Source organism: Poecilia latipinna, unplaced genomic scaffold, assembly GCF_001443285.1.
Source record: "Poecilia latipinna isolate Pla-1442-1.1 unplaced genomic scaffold, P_latipinna-1.0 Scaffold1242, whole genome shotgun sequence".
Classification (NCBI taxonomy): Eukaryota; Metazoa; Chordata; class Actinopteri; order Cyprinodontiformes; family Poeciliidae; genus Poecilia; species Poecilia latipinna.
Window position 1 is genome coordinate 26467 of NW_015113858.1, and position 13938 is coordinate 40404.

Sequence of the window (13938 nt, forward strand, 5' to 3'; positions counted from 1 at the left end):
TCATTAGAGCTCCAACAATAGAAATATAAAAGCTCAACACTGTTTCAGTGTTGAGGGAATAGATAGAAAATATTTTTTAAAAAAACCATCCAACTCATTGACCCTGAGATGTGACACAGACTTCAGGAGGCCCTGCTTCCTGCGCGCCTGGAGGAAGTAGGAGACATTCCTGCTGTCTCTGCAACTTTCAGCTGATTTTAAGTGACCATCATTGTTCCCAGCGATTGATTCAGCAGACAGACAAGAAACTAGAGCAATTATCTTCAGCTTAGTAAAAAGCCTGTAAAAAATGTGGGTGAAAGGTCAACATCAAAGTTCAGTTGGACCTGATTCTAGGTGAACAAGGCAGATTAAACAGTAGATAAACAGATTCCACATAAGGAAGTCAGAGAGTAGCAAACATTAAAGATTACAATGTAAAACTACGACTCAAATGAAGAAAACTTGGTACTGGAGTTTTTATAAATGTTATAATTTGGTATCCGTTTATGCTTCCTGACAGTTTTGGGTCCTGGTCATTTAAATTTAGTTCCTTTGAAATTCAGTTGATATACAGGTGAGTCTGTTCTAATTAACATTGTGAAAAAAGTTGAATATCTTTTTTCAGTCACTTCAGAAAGTGAAACTTGTACTTTATGTAGAATCATCACAAAGAGTGGAACATGTCAACCCTTTATTTCTTGTAATGTTGACCATTATAGCTTGCATATAAAAGTGAAAAGTGTCTCAAAAACAATTTTTAGAAACTCTTGGTGTCACACTCTAATCAGCTAATTGACTCAAAATAGCTGCAAAAGTTTCCTGAGCCTCCAAGTCGTCTTTCACTTTTGGTTAATAGGGCACAATCATGGAGGAAGACTGCTGATTGGAGAAGCTGGTTGGCCAAAGAGTGTTTTCTTCAAGCATAAATATGGAAAGTTGAGTGTAAGGAAAAAGTGTGGTAGAAAGAAGGTGTTTTTTCTCTGAAGTTCACCGTCAAAACAGACGTGTACCAGGAAACATCAGGGCACTTTATGTTTCCTTCTCCTGGCAAGATTTATGGCTGATATCGTTGTCTAGCAGGACTTGGGACCGGCCTACACTGTAAAAAGTACCAAAAGTTGGTTCAATGATCAGACTGGCCTGACATCAACCGCATAAACAAGCTATGGAGTTAATGTCAAGACGAAAATGAGAGACACCAGATCCAACGATCCATTTGACTAGAAAATCACTGTTAAAGCAACCTTGGCTTTTATTTCAGCCCAGCAGAACCACAAGCTGATCGCCTCCAAGCCACTGATGCAGTAATTTACCCAGAAGCCTAATCTTTTTAGTGTCTTCAAGAAACAAGAGTTTAAAAATGGAGCAGTTCAATCAGGAAGAAAGAGGAACTCTGCAGCTAAACAATGTGACTTTTTAAACACTTGGGAACTCAAAGGAAGAAAACTTGGTACTGGAGTTTTTATAAATGTTACAATTTGGTATCTGTTTATACTTCCTGACAGTTTTGGGTCCTGGTCATTTAAATTTAGTTCCTTTGAAATTTAGTTGGCGTACAGGTGAGTCTGTTCAAATTAACATTGTGAAAAAAGTTTAATATTTTTTTTCAATCACTTCAGAAAGTGAAACTCGTACTTTACGTAGAATCATCACAAAGAGTGAAACGACACTCTTTGAGTAAAAGAGACAAAGCGCTGATATAGGAGGAACTTATTTTATTTCTATAGATTTAAAAAAAAAAAACAATCGCAATTCGACCAAGACTTTTTACTTCTTAATGTTACTAATATGTTACACATAAAATGTTTTCCAGACTGCGGGAAACGCTTGGCGTAAGAGGTGCTGTATGAACATGAATCCATAACCAGGAGGAAGTTTAGCAAAATAAGAACCGACGCTGCAGCTTGTAACTAAAACAGTTTGATAAATGTATTTTTATCCTTTTCCGGGGGGAATTTTTTATTTTTTTTATTTTTTTTGTGGTCGACCCGTCTCCGCTCCGTCTTTCTCGCTTGCTGTAGATTTTATTTATACTATTTTAAAAAGTTGCGCAATTTCTTGGAAGAATGTTTATGCGATACCAAAGCAGAGGGCTACTTCAGCAGCCGCAAAGTTCCGAGGCGATGTTACGTAAGAAGAAAGTAAACAAATATGACAACAAACTAATGTCCCTGCTTTTTGCACATGAGCTCTTATTTTAAGTTGTAAACAAATCCCTGGTTCTGGTTGTCCTCACCGAGCTGCAGCAGCAGGTAATCCTGGCTGACGTGTCCACGGTGCTCGGAAAACCCTCAGAGGAGCGGAGAAAGCAGCGGTCCTCCGAAGGAACTGGGAACAAAACCCAGCGGTGGGGATCACCATGGTGTGCAGCTGCAGATAGCTCACCGCGCCCAGACGCACGAAACCTCCGAACCTTCCGCGGGCCGAGAGAGCTGGAGATCCTGCAGACTGAGCCGAGCCGCCCAGGAAACTTCTGCTGCGTTCAGGCTGCAAGCTGTTTCCAGATGCTTTGCTCGAACCTTGATCTCTCAGGTCGGCCTACACGCCTTGATTGATTTTTCATTTAATAGCCCTGACCAGCTGGGGGTGCTGCACAAGCGCTGCCAAGAAACAAGACAGGAGTAACCGACAAGCGATAAAGTGGATAAAATACATCCGGGTTAGGTTTTGGAGCAATATCCGCATGCGAAAAGGTTCTGGTGAGATAAAGATGTAAGTTTAGGGCTCACCGGCAAAACGTTATGTTTGGAGGAAGACTAGTGCTACAGAGAGTGAAAAATGGTGGGAGCAACAGCAGACATATTGAAACTCTTGATTGACAAATGCATGAAACTATGTGTAAACACAGGAGAATCATGGAATAAAAGCAACAACCCAATCCAACAATTGCTACCACTGAATACTTTAAATCAAAACATAGTCATGGGTTAGTGTGGTCTAGTCAAAGCCCTGATGTATATCCAACTATAAAGATATTTTACAGATGCTCTCCATCCAATCTGACTGAGCTTGAGTTGTTTTAGAAAGAAGAATGGAGATAAATTAGTTTGTGCACAGAGTGTAGAGACATAAAACTTGCAGCTGGAGCTGAAAGAACAAAGAGGTTCTAGAAAGTACTGCCTCAGGAAGGCTTATGAAAAATGTGTGAACTTTCAGACTTTTATTTGTAAGAACTTCCATAAGAAGAAGGACACGTTACCGCAACTTCACAGTGGTGCATTACTTTGTGCCTCCTGATAAAATACACTGAGGTTTGTTGTAACAAAATAAATGTGAAAAAACGCAAGAGGCTCACAGAAACAACTAGACATATGTTTTTGTCTGAAATCATAATATTCTACAACAAATAATGAGTAATAATTGGTAGACCTTACCTAAATGTACATATTCACATCATTTATTTTACACTGATGACAATCAGTGAACATCGCCTTGGGTGGTAAAGACAAGAAAACATCAAACATTTAAGCTTTTCTGTCAAATTATTTTAAAGCAGCACATCAAACAATAAACATAAAAAAACAATCATATTTCCCTTCCTAAAACAGTCACTGTTATGTGTTTATTAAATATGCAGCCTCAACCAACCTGTTATTTACAACAGAAGCTTTTTGGCAAAATACAAGATGAGAAGTGTTTATGAGTCATTTATGTTTTACAAGTTTTCTTCATAAAACAGCTCCTCCTTCAAACGGAAGTAGCATCCTTTTTTGTTCATGAGTTCCTGGTGGGTCCCCTCCTCCCGGATCGACCCGTCCTCCATGAAAATTATGTGGTCCGCTTTCTCAACAATGCTGAGCTGATGAGCCACAATCAGAACTGTCCGTCCGCGAGCCAGAACCTCTTTCAGAACCTGAGGAATGACACCATGAAGGGCCGAGCGTCACTGGATTAGTTCAGTTGTTAGAGCTTTAATGGGATTGGCTGACATTTAGCCAACGAGTCTGTTTGTGCCGCGCTGACATTACTGGCGATTGATTAGATTTAAACTGATGTTTCACAAGAAACGAGGCAATGTAAGTCTCAAACAATCGTTGAACTTGTAATGGTTAAACGCTTTTTTAGAAATAAATATTTTCAAATTAGATTTTTTTGGTAACACTTTATTTGAAGGGGTGTGCATAAGACTGACATGACACCATCATAAACATGACATAACACCTGTCATGAACACGAACGAGTCTTTATGAATGTCTATCACAGTTGTCATGAAGTGTCATTCGGTAAATAATGACACTTTTAATGCAAAGTTGCTCTAAAAGCTGCATTGAAAGTCCATTAAAAGTGCCAACTTTGCATGATTTTGTAAATAATGACAATTTAATGAAAAGTTGGCATTTTTAATATTAGTAAGGTATTACTAATATTAAGGTATCAGTAATCAGTAACTAATATCAAGGATTTAATAAGAGATTAGAAATTATAATCACTAGCTGCATTTCCACTGACTATAAAATTGAGCAAACTGAAATTACGAAAATGAATTAGCTTAATAGAAACACGGCAGTTTTAAAAATAAAAAAAACTCACATTTTTTGATAGTGTCTTTGCACTAGGATGAAGTGGTTTTTTTTTGTTTTTTTTTGTTTTTTGCTGAATCAAAATTAGTTTATTTCACAAAACTGCAATGGAAACACTTTTTTGAACCACACAAGTCATGTGATCAACAACCGGATATTACTACTGGCAGAAAAGACAAAAAAGACAACAGGAAGTGGTAGGAGGATTATGGCGCCGGCATGTTTTTAATGAATATATTCACATTAAATTTTAAATGTTTTTCCTATTTAATGAAAATATACAGCAATGGAAAACTGTGCTTTTTTTTTACTTTAGTGGAATATCAAAAATATTTTTGCTCACATTTGAAATGGAAAAGCATCTACAGTAAGGTATTTCAGGATTTCCTATTTTTAACTATTTTGTGATGAACATGCATCAATTCATTTTAACCTGGCTGAATTGAAGGTAAAACTAGGTCTTGTTAAAGATCAATTATGTTCAGCTGGTAAGTGTGTACAATTATTGGGTTCAAGCAAATACTTTTATTGACTAAATCTCATTCTTATCTTAGAAAAACAGCAAAAGGTCTGAAACACGATCAACTTCAGTCTTCTTTTTTCATACTTTTCCAGGCCTGGAAACTACTGAAATTAAATTCCAAATTTCTTGTGCCTGCATTTTAACCTTGTCCCAATGAGACGATCTGATCTGATCTCCAGAAGCATATGCATCATTCCAGGACTGTGTTTTGTACTCACCGCCTTCTCTGCATCTACATCCAGTTTGCTTGTGGCCTCGTCCAGGATGACGACCTGGGGATCTCGAACCAGAGCTCTGATGATGGCGAGGCTCTGCTTCTGTCCTTCTGACAGTTTGCCTCCACACTCTCCAATATCTGGACAAAGAAAAATATGTTAGCTGCTCCATAGGGGAAGCGTCCTTTAGTCTATATGATCAGTGCTTTGAGCGATTTACATTACAATCATAAACTTTATGAATCAATTTTAAATGTGGCATGATTGCCCATCTAAAGTAAAAGGCTAACTTCACCAACTGCTTGACCAACTTCAACCTCAATTAACGCTACAACAGTAGAAAAATGTTGGAAAAGTAGCTTAAGACTATCATGATTTCTAAGACACAATAAAAAGATGCAAACATTATCACAAAATCAGGTAAATGCAGCAGCTCTCTACCAGAGTCATAGCCATTCTCCATTTCAGAGATGAACTTGTGTACGTTGATCTTCTTTGCAACTTCTTCCACCTTCTCCAGAGGGCGCTCCTCTAGACCATACTCTATGTTGTACTTCAGAGAACCAGAAAACAGCACAGGATTCTGGGAAACCAGTGCTACCTATGAAAACAACAAACGGCGTCAGTGCATTTCTCACGAGTTGAGCTATTTGTCCCGTTCTGTCCTCTGATTCTGGAATTTTACCAAAGTCTCAGTCCAAACTGATGATACTTTTAGCATTGAGTATCCCTCTGTAAGCATTATGAGTTTTCTTCTTATGACTATAAAGAAAAGTAACTATATGAATCTACCGGTTTGTTTTCATAGAAAATCTCCTTTATATAAACAGTCATTTCTTTATAACCTCAAATATCAGACAATATCATGACTTTAGTGTGCATAAGAATTACATAGTTGCAGATTATTTATATACATTTGTATTCATGTTTATTGGCCGGGTCCAAGCTAAAAATGTAAGAAATCTGTTGGTCACATTGGGATCGTTTTCTGCTTGCTGGGCCCTAAATGTTAACAGGTCAGTCAATAAATCGGAAAGCCGATATTTTCCGATGAGTGAACACATAATTTCTAAGCTCTAAGAAGTTCAAGAAGCTATCTGAAAGGAAAAGTTATTTTCACTGAGAGATATCCTCTCTATATTAGGGAGCAGAAACTCTGGATCTGGAAATGCTGAAAATATTCTGGAAATGTCACATTAAAGGTAAAAACCACTATCCTCTAAGAATCCACATTGTTGTAGTAATGCTAACCAAGCTAAAGGTGCCTATCAATAATAAAATAAGCTTTAAAATCCCAGCTCTGTAATAATTTTCTTTGCTTTAAAATACTGATTATAAATATTAATTAACTGCGACTTTTCTCTCACATAATTGAGTGATTACGCCTCCAAACCTTCACATTTTACATAAAAAATTCAGACCCAGACTACCAGATCTCTCCAGCTTTTTCCAACGTCATTTTAGTAATTATGCTTTAAACAAAAAACCTCAAGTAACCTGAAAAATAAAAAATCTCAAACTCAAAGGAAGATAAGCTGGATGGATGGATGTTCAAACCATAGAAAAGGGAAAAAAAGTTTTGCAAATACAAATATTTTCCACACTCTGGTTTGATTAAAGTCTACAAGATGATGCCTCATCAATGCTTTGTGTCATTCAGGTTGACTTCATGTTAGAGTTTAAAAAATAAATGCTAAAGGTTACCAACTGTACCTTCTGATGGAAGTACTTCTTCTGGTAGTGGTGCAGCGGCTCCCCGTCCAGCAGGATCTGACCCTCCTGAGGCTCATACAGCCTCTTCAGGAGGCTGACGCAGGAACTCTTCCCACCACCGGAGGGACCCACCAGAGCCGTGATCTTCCCTGGGCGGATGTCCAACGACACCGACTGAGGAGGGAAAACGACAACAGTGAGGATCCGTTCTGCTTCTGGTGCTCAACGACGTTAAATCTGCAAGCTTCAGTAACGTAAATGTAAGATTTATTAGGACTTTTTAAACCAAGCAGAAGCCTGAGCTTGAGAAAGTTACCTTTAGAGCTGGTTTACCAGAGGGAGCAGAGGGATAACTGAAACTGATATTTTGGAAAACTATTCTCCCATCCAGCTTCTTAGGAGCCAAGTTTCCTCCCTCTTTGCTTTTCGGTGTCCTGTCCAGGTAACTCAGCACTTTGGAAATGACTCCCACTGTGGACATCGTCTCTCCGTAGCAATACATGATCTCCTGTGACAAGGAGAATTTCTTCATCAGTGAAATCCAGGATAATGGACTCACATCTCAAACATATGGTGCACGTTTCACGGAGCTCACCCGCAGATTGACTGACATCGGCTTCTGGTACAAGAAAAAGGACACCAGACTACCGATGCTGAGCTGACCGGCAGAAATGAGGCTTCGGGCTTGAATCAGCATGAATATCTTTATACCCAGAGACACCAGCTGAATGCAAAAAGAACGTAGAGGAATTACTCACACAGTTGTAAAAAAATTTCAAATAACTTTGTGTTTGTTGGTAAAACCAGATCTCACCCTTCGTGTTAGAAGATAAACTGCACTGTATATGTCTGACTGTCTTTTGATGGCACACAGCTCTTCCAGAGCCACATGATATCGCCTCAGCTCCTCTTTCTCGGCGTTGAAGCTGCGGACCGTTCGGATCCCGCTGATCGTCTGGGAAGCCAGATCTTTGTTCTGAGCGAGGCATTCCTGGGTCCGATCTTTCAGGTCCTGTGTGACACACAGGAAACATCCACCCATTTATTACATTGGAATTTAGTTAATTCTGTGGAAGCATTTCCTCACTTTCTTATCCATTAGCCAACAAAATGAAACATTTCCTGTAGTTTTAAATTTTACGATCGCCGAGTTCAGGAGGGAAATCAGACTCTCCTCTTCACGTCAACCCTCCAGCTCATCACCTTAAAACTCCTTTTGCACTTTTCTCCTTTTACCACCACAAACTTCAATACATCTTAATATGATTTTGATGTGCATTTGCATTGAGCACCCTTTACTCTGACAGCCCCAAATAAAATTCAAAGCCATCAACTGCCTTCAAAACTCACCTAATTGGTAAATATTAATTAGATAGATATCTGTATTTAATGCATTGTAAGGAATTGCATGATTATGAAGTAAAAGGACAATGCGTACATAGATGTCGAACTTTTTACAATTAAAAACCTAAGAAGTTTGCAGTGAATATTTACTCAGTCAAGATATAAAATTCTGAGTAGCCGGTTACCTTCAGAAAATGCCTGATTAGTAAATAGACTCCACCTGTGTGTGAAGTTGCGGAGAAGTTTAAAGCAGCCGGGTTCAGTTATAAACCAATATTAGACAGAGATTTGTTCAATCTTGGTATGAAACAGATCCATCGGCTCCAGGGGCAACCGCAAACAGGGATCAGACCAAAAGACCTCAAACTACAGCATCGGCTTTTTTGTTACGGCAGAAGAAGCCCAGATCTGACAACCCATCTCCTGGATGGAGGGCAAGAACATCCAAGGGTTTGCAGGGTAACAAACAGAAAACCTTCCTACAAAAAGCCCCAAAAGGAATTAAAGTGAATCTGAGGTGTATGGCATAAACCCACCTTGGACAGCTTGATGTATTTATTTTGCAACGTGGCCAGGAGCGGCATCTCGATGCAGGTGAGCACGGTCAGCTCCCAGGATAGGCCCAGCATCACTCTGAGCATGAGGAAAGTCTTGACTGTGCTGCGAACTACGGCGTTGGCGTTTAGCGCTACGGTTCGTCCCATCCTGTCAACGTCACTGTGCAGCCGAGAGGACAGTCGTCCTGGACAGAAAAAAGGTCTTGATGAATTACAAAGCCCTGCAAGGTTCCACCATTAGCAAAGTAAGTTCACAAAGTTCTCAGTCCAGGGTCTCTGAGTCTTCCACTAAAGCATTCAAACACTGTTTAAAAGATGCTCGTAATTACTGCATCTGAAAATCTCTCACCTGGGTTGTTCTCCTCAAAGAAGTGCACCTCTTGCTTCAGGAGGTTGTGAAACAGCAGATGTTTCAGTCTCTTGTTCAGTCTGGCCAACGCAGCCATAAAAATTCCTCCTCTCATCCCAGAGAACAGCGCGCTGTCAGTGCAGGCAGATACATCAGCTTTCAACCAGGTAGACTTCTTTTCAAGCAACAAATTATTGTATTTTATTACCTTCCAGAAGAAATAAGCACTAGATGCCCGACTGCATAACCAAAACCACTTTGAAGCTGTTGACCGCTGAGCATGTCAATCACTTTTCCCTGATATAAAGGGATGTAAGTATCGCCTGTTGAAGGAAAGGAAAAGATTAACATTTACTGTAAGTTGCTTTACTTACTGTAAAAGCAATGAATGGCAGCAATGGTTCGTTAATTTAAAAAAAAAAGTATGGTAAACCTTCTGGTACCAGAAGTGAAATGAATCTTTTAATGAGCTACGGTTTCAAAACCACCAACATGCTGTTCCTACGGTGTGAAGAAGTTTTACTGGGATTCTAGGAAAGGTGTTCAGTTTGCTATAGCTGTTAGCATATCAGAAAACGTGTTACATGACTGTAAGTAAAAAGTAATGAACGTTTGGTGGAGCATCAACCCCTGATATCCGCATGAATTGTGTGTCGGTTTTAACGTGTGTCCATTTCGTATGTATATTGGGATCAAGGGTGTAACATTCAGTGTTTAACTGTGTCCAGATAAACACTAAATGTTTAACTGCCCACCATCACCTCATGTGCCACATACATAAGGCATTCAACTCGCATAATTCTTTGTCATTTATTTTTAAAGGTTGAAATAACAAGAAATATAAAGGAGGGCAATGCTGAAACACATAACCAGCTAGCATCAGCTACATGTACCCATGTTCCTTTAGGAAGCTAATATAAATTTAGTCTATGTTTCAAAAACTCCAAAACAAATGTTATGTATTAATCACTGAGTAATAAAACATCAGCAACAGTAGGAATAATTGTTGCTTGCTTAAGTTTGTATCAAAATAAACTGCATTGCAAAGTTTTTTTTTTATTGTTCTTGTGTTTCTGATGGGTAATCATGGCATTTAATCAATATTATCAAGCTGTGAGAATCTCTTATCAGTTGATGCATATTAATAAATGTTAGATAAGGTTAATTATCAGAGGTTATACATACAGATGACTCCCATGATGAGGAAGCCAAAAGCTGCGATCAGATGAACAGTGTCTGGTTTGAAGTACGTCAGCACTCTCATGAGCAAACGTTTAGTGTCCAGATTGTCTTTTGTCTTCTGTCCATCTGGAGAAATCCACTTCTCCCACACCAAACAGGCCAACGACGAGGACGCAGCACCCAACAACAGCATTGTGAGATCAGGGGAAGGTTCTGCGGGCCGCTCCGAGGGAGGTGCAGTGAGGATCCGTCCAGTTTCAAACACAGGAGAAACAAGGCAGAGGAGCGCTGCTAACCTATGGAGTACTGCCCGCTGTTTTCCATCTGTTAGCGCTGAGATAAAAACATGGAGAAAAAGCCACTTTATCAGTCCAAAGGCCCACACTCCTGCCAGTCCACCACAGCTGGAGCACTTCCACAGCACCAGCCAAGCCCACTGTGCTGAACATAGGAAGGCATCAAGGAGAATGATGCACAGCGCCCATATTATCACCCCCATTACTGTCCGTTGATGGCCGGTCAAACTCCAACGGCTCGAGCTGGTCTAAAAGAGACAAGACATTACATGTACGTCAGCTTTATTTCATGTAGGTTGTATGTAAATATTTTTGACAAATCAAAAATGTGTAATATAAATATTGTCTTCAATGTAACACCCATGTTCTCTTCCATACTCTATATGACTTCCTGTACAGTTTATAGGACCAAGATGGAGGTCCTATAAAGCACTTGAAATTACCCAGAATATTTAATTTCCAGCTTTGTTATTAAAGATGATTCTGCCTTTTGAAAAGTGAAATATTATTTGTCAGAGGAATCAGTGTATTTGTTATTTTGAACCAACAGGTGCATCTTAAAAGTCACTGTTTGATGACTAGGTCCATGTTAATTGTATAGAATGTACAAAAATCACAAAACAATATAAAATGATATAGGTCATAGTGTGAACATTCACACATTTCCCCTAATATAGCCTAGTTTTTCATGTTCCCGAACAGAAAAATATGTAAACTAGATTGCATACTTATTTTTTTTTAACATGGAGCGTTTGTTTTTATAGTCTTTATGTTAAAAACTTTGCACGCAGTCAGTTGTTAGGATCACAGACAGCAAATTTTAGTCGTACCGTTAGCAAAGAAAACCCAGTATTCTTTAGTAATAAGGAGTCATTTGCTACCTTTATGAAACCTATGCACTAAACCAAAGCCTAGTTAAAAGTACTGCAGTGCTCATCTTCCATTTTAGCTAGAAAGCGTCAACCTTCAGCTACAAAATATACATTATGTTCCATAAACCTGTTAGCAATTTAACATTTACCTGAAGCCCACAGTAGGATTTAAACACGTATTTCGAGTAACTTACCGTTCTCCAATGCCTAGCCACAGGCAGCTAGCTGCTAGCTGCAAACTTACTTTCGGTTTCACTTTTACCTTCAGTTGATTCATGGTTGTTTGCTAATTATCAGGGAACATTAAACAACAGAAAACAACTGTTTATAAACAGATGTCTTAATTTGACTCGGTTGTTTATTGCTCCTCAACAGTAATAAAGTTTTAAATTAAAGTTTTGGCAGTTGCAGCCGAGCAACTGAGTTATTCACAATTCAGCCACAAGATGGCGGCAATGTACAATATATCCAGAATAATATATATTGTATATACTCAATATAATTTACAAAAATTAAATTGAATTAAAATTGAACCACCTTTCAGCTATAGCTGCAGCTCTTCTGGAGTATGTCTCTGCCAGACTTGTATATTTAGACACTAACATTTCCTCGGTTCTTCTCGACAGAACAGCTCGAACTCACTCAGACTGAATGGAAAACAAACGAACAGCAACTTTCAAATCTGTCCACATGTTCTCAGGTGGGTTTAGGTTTGAAGTGCTAACTACATTTACTGAGTTACATTTGCTTGAGTAACTTTTTGAAAAAACTGTACTTTTAGGGTCCATATTTTATATATATATATATTGTCTGATATTTTCAATATTGAATCAGATTTTACTGATCAGTTACATTGTCCTCTACTATTCTTTTCTTGAAACACCTTTTAACTCCCAAGTACTTACACTGACAAACATTAAATTCAATATCTTAAGGTTTCTACTTATGGATTGTACAATAGGTAAAATCTGATTCTCCCACTTGAGCCGAGGATCTCTGTAGCTCCTCCTGAGTTACCATGAACTTCTTTGCTGCTTCTACTTTTAATGCTCTCCACCCAGCCTGTAAGCTCAGATGATCCACTTGCTATATCTTAGAAGCTTCAGAAAATGCTTTTTTTTATTTTAATAAAACTAGAGTGTATACTCTATTAAATAACAGGAGACTTTTACAGTTTTATCTAAATTGAAGAACAACACACACAAAAACTCATACAGGACAATTTCAAAATTCAACTATTTATTTCCCCTAAATCATAATGTATAAATAAAGAATTTATAAAGATACAATTTGGTAAACAGCAAGACAAGACTCCAAAATGTGCTAACAAATCCTCTGATAAGTAAACATCGGGTTAAACAGTTTATTACTATGACACATTTGATACCTGAAATATTTCTTTAATGTTCAACAGTTTCTCGCTCATTTTATTAGCTCTGAAAGTATATGGACGAAGTGATTGTCTCACTGTTAACTGAAACATGTGATTGCTGAAAAGATAAACCACCATGTTTGAGCTGCTTCCTTTTTCTCACCTCAAAGATCAGTTCAGTGGAAACAAGGAATCATCTGTGAAAAGGAAGCCGCTGCAGGTCATCTTTTCCTAATAAACCAGCTACATAAAAAAGGCACTGTTCCATGACAGAGTGAGAGAGCAACAAACATGACTTGTTTTTCATTAAAACAAGAAGCTATTTTTGATTTCCTGACACCTTCAGGGGTTTAAAATAGTTTATACTTGAAGTTATTGGAAAATGTTAACCTTGATGTGCTTAAAAAGTCCAACACAAACCCTGTTCAAACTGCTATAAATCAGATACTTTAAAGTGACGCTGATTCACATAATTTTTCATTAGATTCCAATACTAGAATTAAACTACAAATCAAAACATGTCCCTGTACCCAAATACAGATGCATCTCAATAAGTTACATTAACAATTTCACTAATTCACCCAAAAAATGAAACGCACATAATCCCTCCCTGAATTCAGGTCTTCATAATTGAGAGAATGGCTGTGTACTTTGTGCCTAGCAGAGTCACCGACTCAAGCTACAAAAAAAAAAAAAGGCCGTTGCTAAAATTGCCAGCTATTCACCGTGCTGTATCAAACCCCGTCAATGGAAAGTTGAGTCGAAGGAAAACTAATATTTAAAAAAAAAAAAGTGGACAGGAACATATTTAGGACATGAGCTGCAAGACACTTCTGCAGAGCAGAGAGCAGATGGATGCTTCATTTTTTGCACTTTATTCTTAGAGAAATCTTTAAGCTTGTAAGCTTTGGAGTCAGTCTCTACGATCAATAGATTTATCAAACTCATAAGACAATGTAGTTACTTGGATTCATTTGTCTTGTTCCTTTAGGCTTTGACAGTTCAACTGAAAA

General features: G+C 38.3%; 2 protein-coding genes across 5 annotated transcripts in view; both read right to left on the minus strand.

The window, feature by feature from the left end:
- Nucleotides 1-2605, minus strand: part of acsf2 (acyl-CoA synthetase family member 2) — a 28771-nt gene extending 26166 nt beyond the window's left edge. The window contains exon 1 of the mRNA XM_015054306.1: nt 2219-2605. Coding sequence (XP_014909792.1) covers nt 2219-2343 — 125 coding nt within the window. The 5' untranslated portion in view covers nt 2344-2605. The remainder of the gene's footprint in view (nt 1-2218) is intronic.
- Nucleotides 2606-3118: 513 nt separating this feature from the next.
- tap2t (transporter associated with antigen processing, subunit type t, teleost specific) lies at nt 3119-12179 on the minus strand. Of its 4 annotated transcripts, none has more exons than XM_015054303.1 (12): nt 12091-12179; nt 10389-10924; nt 9412-9526; nt 9204-9334; nt 8834-9039; nt 7768-7965; nt 7549-7677; nt 7270-7461; nt 6954-7127; nt 5682-5841; nt 5244-5380; nt 3119-3835 (listed from the first exon to the last, which is right to left on the minus strand). In XM_015054303.1, the coding sequence occupies exons 1-12, from the start codon at nt 12156-12158 to the stop codon at nt 3638-3640; spliced, it is 2244 nt and encodes a 747-aa protein (XP_014909789.1). In that variant the 5' UTR covers nt 12159-12179; the 3' UTR covers nt 3119-3637. The 4 variants fall into 4 exon arrangements, with proteins under 4 accessions (XP_014909789.1, XP_014909788.1, XP_014909791.1 ...); XM_015054302.1 differs by lacking the exon at nt 12091-12179 and adding an exon at nt 11748-12002; XM_015054305.1 differs by lacking the exon at nt 12091-12179 and adding an exon at nt 11748-11835 and having other exon boundaries at nt 10389-10929.
- Between the last annotated feature and the right edge of the window lie 1759 nt (nt 12180-13938).